Source organism: Panicum virgatum, chromosome 6K (assembly GCF_016808335.1).
Source record: "Panicum virgatum strain AP13 chromosome 6K, P.virgatum_v5, whole genome shotgun sequence".
NCBI classification, from domain to species: domain Eukaryota; kingdom Viridiplantae; phylum Streptophyta; class Magnoliopsida; order Poales; family Poaceae; genus Panicum; species Panicum virgatum.
The window spans coordinates 16,014,570-16,023,740 of record NC_053141.1 but is presented as its reverse complement, the minus strand read 5'-3'; the positions used below and the strand labels follow the sequence as shown (position 1 = coordinate 16,023,740).

Here is a 9,171-nt window from a genome sequence, read left to right as displayed (position 1 = left end):
TAGATACTCAACTTAATTAATTTTCTCCTGAATAATTAATCCTCGTCTAATAGATCTCGGCATGCATCGGAACTATATATATATATATATATATATATATATATATATATATATATACTCCCTTTGTACAGGAAATAATATCGTTTTGGAAGAGGTTTGAGTCAAACAGTGGGAATATAAATCATAAATAACTTTTATATTATTGATTTTAAAAAAAGTGAAAACCATAAGAATATATTTATCTTAAAAAACACTTTCATAAAAATGTATATATATTACTTTTTAATAAATATTTTTTATAAAAATAAGAAGTCAAAGTTATACTTTAGAGACTATCGCTGTACTAAATGTCCGGTACTGGGCCTGAACCTGACGGAGTCATTGCAGCCGCTTGTCGTCATGAAGTAGACCGACAGCTAGCGTCACCACCATAGCCGGCTGGACGGTTGATTATTGCGTCATGACATGATTTGTCAAAACTCATGCATGAAAGAAGTAAACATGCATGGTAGGAGGATCGAATCACGTGCGAAGAACAGAAGCAGAAAGAGACTGCGTGGTCATTTGAAACAAAAAATTAAAGAGCGTACTTGGGTCCTTGTGGCGTTAAGGGATATACTATACGGTGTCTTCTTTTACCATACGTCTTACGTACCGTTTTCAAATTACTTACAAAAAATTTATATTATGAGAGGCTAAGGCTAAGTATGACTGTATGAATGAGAACCACGATGCTTCAGTTTTGAAATACTATATACATGTGCTCCTTGTAAAAAGAAATGGGAAGATCCTGTTAATTCTAAATGAGTAAATTGCATTCACCCTACAACAATTTGGTAGGTGGGTGCAAATTGATCCAACAACTTGTAAAATGCTCAATTTATACAATTACTTGACAACTGAGTGTAGATTGATCCAACAACTTAGAAAATACTTAATTTAGTGCAATAACTTGGATTTGCTAATGTCGGGTCACAATAAATAGTAAACAGTATATTCACGTGAGAACGTCTTATTTGACCATAAATTTTCATGTCGCAATGGATGCCAATAATTTTATTCTCAGAATAAATTAATTATGATTTTATTAAAAATAATATATTATTTAACCACCATTACAACAGCAACATATTAAGCACAATAGATGAATATCAATAATTCTTAAATTTAATAAATAGAAATTATTGATGGTGATTCGATTGTTACTTTCAACTATGTACATTTTTTTATTAGTTCAAATTCAATCAAATTTTAGAATTACATCATTAGTATCACTAAAACACTGAAGTCGATAAAAGAGACCCTGAAACTTTAGGTTTCTTTTGCGCTTCTGCTTATGTATTCAACTATGATCATGTTTGTTTATGTTTATTATTTTATTTAGCTCATTTTCCATTGTGAAGAATATAGGAGGCTTTAAAAATATATGTACCAAGCTCCTAAAAGGTATCAATAGTTTGTATCAACATATTGATTTTTAGCTTAATAGTGCATATAATTAAACATATCGAAAAGAGTGAGGGCGAATTTTTCAATATTGAATATCAAATTAAATAGTTTTAATCAAAATTAAATCACTATAAAAAAATAATTAATGTAAAGACATAACATTAATTTCTAAATAATTAGGGTTCTTATCTTGGCCAAATATATTGCCATGCAGGCAGCACAAAAAACAATGACTTAATAATTTATTCCAACATGAATATACTCTTTATTGAGACCTTGCGTTAGTTACGTAGCCGTGTAATGTTGGGTCTGTGAATGCACTTATTTGACAAGTTATTACATTAAATTGATCATTTTACAAGTTGTTGAACCGATCTGCAACCATCTATCAAATTATTGTATTTAATTGAGCATTTTACAAATTGTTGGATCAATTTACACCTACCTAATAAGTTGTTGAATGGTGGATGCAATTTACTCATTATAAAAAAAATAACAGAGAGAATTAATGTCCCCGTTTAATTTGGCCTCACTGACACACATACATGCATGCATGGGGTTCATGAGGAAGGTAGATCGATCTATCTCGATCGCGAGATGCATGGTGTGGTGTACCCCACCCTAATGTACGGTGTCTCTCAAATTCTGTGGCTGGAGACAGCTCGAGATCTTAAGCTTGTATCACGTGCTTTCGGAGATCTGAAACGCCGGTAGCCACGTGACCATGCAGGACCATGCAGGTTCATGATCTTTCGCCAGTTCAGTCTCTCCGGTTATGTTGCAGCTACTACCCAGATGTGCTAAAATTTGGCACTGGCCCATCCAAACAGAAATGCTAAGAGGTTGGCTAAACTTTAGCCAAGATTCAAAAACTTTAGCAAAAAATACTAGTGCTAATATGTGATGCTAAACTTTAGCACTCCATGAATACAAGCAGCATGCACAACCTTAGTAATAGGGAACGTCCTCCATGAATACAAGCAGCATGCACAATCTACCTTTATAAATGAAAGGAACGTGTCAAAAAGACTGAACCTGTAAATCTTGAGATGGCCTGCTGGCACGTTCTTCCGGTTACAAGGATTGTGAACTATGAGAAGAACCTTTTGCCGGACTTGCAGTCAGCATTTCAGCGTGTAGCATGTGCGAGACATCTTACGCGTGCCTATCGCGGGTATTAATTAGCTCCTCTGATCCTGTCCGTGATCGACGACAGATGTACCATATATTCATTCCATGATTTTGATCTCATGATTGTCTGCTTGCTGATGGTTTTCTGACAAAGCTACTCCCAAACATACGCCACTGAAGACTGAAGAGTTGGTAGCACCAGCTTCCCATAACTGCATAGGATATGAAATTGGAACTCCATCTTGGCGGTCAAGCCGGTCATGGGGCTGGACAAGCGAAGAATCAGAAGGATCAAGTGGCTACTTGCAGAGATGTGATGTGCCTCTTAGGCTACTCCCAATGGGAATTTCATTTTAAATTAATAAGCTGTCGCATGATAAAAAATGATGACATGACAGTAATCTAATGGACTAAGCTAGAGAGTAACCTAGTACTGAAATCATCTGGACACTCTTTCCATTTTTTTTTTTTTGAAATCCCTCCATCCTCCGATTTAGCCATCGGGTTTCATTCATGTTATATGTAGTCTTTGCATATGTGCCTTGGAAACATAAATCTGAAACACCACATTGGGATTGGCCACAAAAAACCCTTGCCGTTTGCAATCAAAAGAGCTTGTTCTTTAAGTGACACATCAAATCCTATTCCAAATTAACATATTCGAACAATTAAGACTGTATGACAGACAACATATCCAACTTTGGATCAATGCAATGAAATACTTACTACAAGAGCTATTTCCAATGATACTTATAGAAGTCTATACACGTTACGAGTATCTTTTCCAATGATACATAATTCTGCAACACTAACAAACAGTTTATTCCTTCCAAAACAGTTTGCCGTGGTAGGCTACAGCTAATAACAGTCTTAATCTGAATATGGACTATGAAAATTGTATTTCCCGAGTCCCCGCTAATGCATGATGTCAGAAATCAGCTAATCAATGCTTGAAGAATGTTGAGAGTTTCCCTGCATACTTATTCAAAATATGAATTCATTTGTATCGCAGTGTCATCTGGTGAAATCATAAGGGCAATAGCAGACTCACATACTCAACCGATCAGAGTCACAGCTTCTGTTCCAGAAACAAGTGTATCTTCTAGGAAGGGAACAGTCTACCATACTTTCAATCCTAGAGGTAGCCGACCATTCCCAGAATCTGCAACATGCACCAACAATAAGTCACTTACAGAACAGGATAACAGACAGTTTTTTTTTTCAAGCTGAAAATTTTGAAGTACAAACCTGAACTTCTTGACTCATCCTCTACACAAACTGCTATGTAATGAGAACTATTTAGCTCCACAAGTGCAAATTGCCAATTCTCGGACAAACAGTCACAAGTAGAGTCAGAATCCTTGAATATTTTTGGTGGCTGGCAAGTGCAAACGATTAAGACAAATCAGATTCTTAATTTCTTTTTAGACACAAGATTTTCTTGTTAAGTTGCATCTGTGTAACAGTAAAGCTTGTAACATTGCTACACATAAGAACATGATATCTTTTCTCCGAAAATTCCACAACATCAACCAAAAGTTAGGAGAAAGACAAGCATACACAAAGGGTCCAGACAACAGACAAGATATTTTTCAGTGTGTGACAAGGAGTAAAAAGAAATAATCCCCCCATGGGTAGAACTCTTCTGAAGGCCCACAAATCTTTGTTGTCCGGCTATTTTCGGCCATGACAAAACTATGTTCAAATGCATAGCAAACCTAGTTTGTGAGAGTCCCTTTGCATTTAGTAGTAGCACACGTGGAAGAAGACAAGCATGAGGAAAAAGGGAGAGAAATTGCATAACACAGGAGAACAAAGGAAGAAAAGTTCCATACCACAGAAATTCGGATTCCGTTCTTTGCTGCCATTTCGATTGAGAACTTATTGAAAGGAGCACCTGAAAATCCCCTTCCAAGAGCTTTTACGTATGCTTCCTACAAAATTAAGACATCAATGATAGACAAGCCATGCAACCAACATCTCGTCTTTTGTAGCATTGTATCAGTAAATTGTTCTTGCAATTTGGAAGGCTCTGTATTAGGAAGGACATATTGACTAAGAAATCTGATGATATTTCAATGAATTAGAACACAGGTGTATGAGAAAATGTATCCTTCATAAATAATTCATGAAATGGCCATCGATGCAACCCTCATATCTACTCTAATCTAATCCATCCAAAGCTCATCCAACGATCCAAATGGCTCACATCCAACAGTTCGTCAGTTAACAGAAAAATATAACCACACTAAATAGATATACATAGTTCTACATATTATGACAATATAATTGGTCATAGTATGCTTAAGTGGTAGCTGACTCATTCAGTTAAGAATTTTCTGCTTTGCAAGGGAAAAGTACTACTGATCGGTGGTCTGAAGAATGGTGATACAAAAACATGAACCGGACGGATAAGAAAGTTATATCAAGTAGAGAACCAACAAAAGACTCACTTTAAGAGTCCATAATTTGATGAATTCCTTTTGCTGAGCATCAGGATCCGGAATCTTAGCTAGATAATCAACTTCAGATGGGGTGAAATAACGTCGAGCAAGAGATAAAATATTCTTGGCTGTCTTTCGTTTCTTCTCTTCAATGTCAATGCCAATCTGAGATAGATGAAAAACAGTAATATTGATTACATAAGTTCCACAGCAACAGAAGTATGGACATTTCTAGTTCTCTAGTTTAGGTAGACAAACAATAATTAAAGGAACATACAGGATTATCCATGGTTATGCCACAGGCAATCAAAGAAGATGTGTGTGAAATATTGAAATGCAAAGGCCATTCCATCTTGTTGTCATCAGATTGCCACAATATCTTATTAAACAAGGCAACAAACAAAAGCAAATTAATAGAGAAAAAGCTGCAGAAAAAGTGAGTACTGCAAAGCTTAGCTTCTAACCTCTTACCTCAGGTTTGCCAAATTTGTTTTTCTTAAACTCAAATGATCCTGGATCAACTTTGCAATTTGTATCTAGTCTAGTCCAAACAAATCAACAGCAGCCGTGTCAGTAGTCCTCCAGTGATATACAAAGATAATTACATGCACAAACAAAGGTCTTCACTATGTAAAAGCCAGACTTGCAAAAAGTTACATACTTTTCCATGTCTTCTGAAATAACAGGTTCACAAACTACAACATTAAATGAATTGATCACAGATACCACCACCTGGCAACTTACAAATCCCTATAGTCCTAACCGACAGATAATGAATCTAACGCCTTTTAGTTTATTTAATAATTTAATAAAACGTGATAGTAAAACTATCGAACAAAAACTAAATGAAAGTGAAACAAATGAAACATAAAATGAATGCAAAATTAAATTTAACAAGTAGCTGATTGTTCCATACATCTTGAGAGTGTGGTGCGCACTAGTGCACGAGACAGCACGGCACCTTTCTGCAACTTCTCCCCATTCATAGATAAAGCAGTCTTCCTTTCGGAAGGCGAAAGGAGATCCATGTACATCTTCAGTTGGGAGGCATCATTCAACTCATCAGGCAAAAGATACCAAACATGCACCTCTCTGTGAAAATTAACTCATAGTTAGTTTTCTTTAATGTCCTGATGCACCATACCACAATTACTAGAAATAACAAGAAAGTGCTTTTCAAATGTGAAACACATGAGTTATATTCTCATTAAGCCAAGCTTATTGCCCAAAATGAAGAAACACTCAGCCAAGAGCACCTCCATTTGCTTTTGCGTGTCAATTGGAACTGTGCCCTCAAAATTGTAACTCAGGCATCATTTGGTCTAAAACGACAGAGGTATTGTTAAGCTTACACCCACTACTTTCAGATTTTAACATCAAAACTTGTTGCAGCAATGTGCACCAACAAAGAGGCGCAGCACGTTATTGATCTCGTGTTGTATACTTGTTAGCAATCAGATAATTCTTAACACAACTGAATTCTTTAAGCACATTTTAAAACTATTGTTTGCAGCTTTTCTTCACACAACATAAAATAAGACATATGAGTTACATTGGAGCTATTGAGGAATGGACCAAACAAGGTTTATTTAATTCAGAAACCGGGGGGTAAAGAGTGCAGACAGGAGCATGGCTCTAGTCCAATATCCTGAATGTGGTTTAGAAGGGAAAGATTTCTGAAAGGACGATTCTATCTAATCCAGGTTGTCTATGATAAGAGTAAAAGAAATCACTCCGCACAGTACAGAAGCGAAACTATCCACATAGGTCCATGGCAAGGGACTAAGGGAGTAGTGTCAACAACCACATTCCAGGAGCTGTAACGCAATACCAATCCACAGATCATAACGTCGAACTTTACCAGCGAATGGTCGTCACCTTAAAATCACAACAGATGCACTCATGCCGGACTTGAAATCACAGCAGAAGGGGAGGGGCTGGAATTTTCCGCCCCATTTCGGATGCCCAACGAGTTCCCCACCTCCCGGATCACAACACCAAGTCCAGCTTCTACCAAACCAGAGCTCCTGACCGCAAACACCAGCAATCTCCCAGGAAAAATTCTCGGCCCATTCCTCCCTTCCCACCACCTCCCTCCGCAACGACACGAAACCCGCGACTACCATCTAAACTGGCTCCGCTCGAAGGCCAATGTCTCAAAAGTCAAAACAACCACAGGATCAGAGAGCTCACGGGCGGAAGGAAGAGCGGGCGCGCGGTACCTTCGGGACTGGAGCGGCGGCGGCGGCGGGAGCGAGGAGAAGAGGCGCCCGCCGGCGACCCCCGGCGTCCGGGGCGCAGGCGGCGGCGGCGGCGGCGGGAGCGGCATCGCGCGGCGGAGCAGGCGGTGGCGCATCGGCGGCGGGCTCCGCTTGGCGCTTGGTTTATAGCGCGCGGGGTGGCTCGGGCGGGCGGCCGTTGCCCGGCGGCCTGCGAGTGGGGTCGGATCGGCGATGGGAACGAGGCGCCGGTTGGCGAAACCGATGGGCGGGCGGGGCCGGGAGTCCGTATGCATCTCGTGGAAGATCATTAATCAATACATCTTTAAGCCCAGTAAGCCCATTTAGGTTTTTTAATTCAGCCCACCAATAAACAGGCATGCGCCATGAACATTTTTTTTATCCTTATGCATTTGTTTGTACTAATATTTAAAACTAATTGAGGATGCGCCATAAACAGCCCGCTGATGTTGAAATGGTGGATTGGAGATGTTGAAACACTAGACAGTGAAATGTTGAATCAGTTTAAATGAAATGTTGAATCAGTTTAGAGGTGATGTTGAAATCAGTAGGGTGAAATATTGAATCAATTTTCATGGAATGTTGACTCAGTTTAGAGGTGTGTTGATCAGTTCTAGGGGAATGTTGTGGCTCGCGCATGGGGGTTCCGGGCGGCGGGCGGCGGGCGACGGGGTTCCGGGCGACGCGGCGAGGGCGGTGGGGGCTCCAGGCGACGGCGATGAGGGCGGCGGGGCTCTGGGCGACGGCGACGAGGCAGGGCTCCGGGCGCGCGGAGAGGCAGGCCGGCGCCGGGGAAGGAGAGGCCGGCGCCGGGGAAGGAGCGGCGGGCGGCGGGCGGCGGGGTTCCGGGGGTGCGAAGACGACGAGGCGGGGCGGGCGACGAGGCAGAGAGTGCGGCGGGCGACGAGGTGGGGCTCCGAGCGCGCGGAGACGGCGGGCCGGGCGTGCGGAGAGGCCGGCGGCGCGTTGGGCTCACGGGAGGGAGAGAGGAGACGGGAGAGAGAAAGATGAAGGGAGGTTAGGGTTACATGTGTCTCATGGTCAATATAGTTTGCACGAATCTCAAACATTGGAAGATAGGTGGGTTTCTGTCCTTCCGGAAGATGGATAGGAATTGCGGACGGGGCCCGTGGGTCGATGAGGCCGCCGTGGGCTGGCTTGTGGACGAGCCGAGCTTGAGCGAGCCTATCACTTCAAGCAGGCGGTTTTTTTATTTTTTATTTTCGTTTTTTACAAAAATATATTTTATGGACACGCCGGTCGAATGAGTTATATTCTCATTAAGCCAAGCTTATTGCCCAAAATGAAGAAACACTCAGCCAAGAGCACCTCCATTTGCTTTTGCGTGTCAATTGGAACTGTGCCCTCAAAATTGTAACTCGGGCATCATTTGGTCTAAAACAACAGAGGTATTGTTAAGCTTACACCCACTACTTTCAGATTTTAATATGGTGGGTCTGTCGTCCTTCGTGTCACCGTACATATCCGGCTTGTACGGTGACTGGTCAATCATGGGACGACCAATAGCAATCCTTTCGTAAGACCAAAGTTGTAGCAGAATTTGGCACCCCGTTAATACAGCATTCCTATCATTCTGCCGTGATGCCTTGTAGAGTCCACGATATGTGCATGCAAGAACCGCTGAACCCCAACTATATAAGGGTATGGCATCCTCATCTGCATCGGCGATCTCCTGTGCGTAGGGCAGAATCACCCTATCCACACAGTGGCCGTGTGAGTTGTTGAACATAATGTACCCAAACAAACACAACAGGTATGCCTCGAGTGATCTAGTCACGCTGTACTCATCAGCATCGGCTACCAACAGATCCGGCTGCAATGAAGTACGAACATTGAGAATAAGAAACACATGAGGTATTTCAAAGCCATTAAATACATCAACACAT

General features: G+C 41.0%; 1 protein-coding gene across 2 annotated transcripts; it reads right to left on the bottom strand.

The window, feature by feature from the left end:
• Nucleotides 1-3,201: 3,201 nt before the first annotated feature.
• LOC120711887 (4'-phosphopantetheinyl transferase HetI-like) lies at nucleotides 3,202-7,395 on the bottom strand. 2 transcript variants are annotated; one of them, XM_039997561.1, is made up of 8 exons: nucleotides 7,247-7,395; nucleotides 5,941-6,116; nucleotides 5,496-5,560; nucleotides 5,302-5,403; nucleotides 5,034-5,189; nucleotides 4,416-4,514; nucleotides 3,829-3,958; nucleotides 3,202-3,742 (listed from the first exon to the last, which is right to left on the bottom strand). In XM_039997561.1, the coding sequence occupies exons 1-8, from the start codon at nucleotides 7,378-7,380 to the stop codon at nucleotides 3,699-3,701; spliced, it is 906 nt and encodes a 301-aa protein (XP_039853495.1). In that variant the 5' UTR covers nucleotides 7,381-7,395; the 3' UTR covers nucleotides 3,202-3,698. The 2 variants fall into 2 exon arrangements, with proteins under 2 accessions (XP_039853495.1, XP_039853496.1); XM_039997562.1 differs by having other exon boundaries at nucleotides 5,986-6,116; nucleotides 7,247-7,322.
• Nucleotides 7,396-9,171: the final 1,776 nt, after the last annotated feature.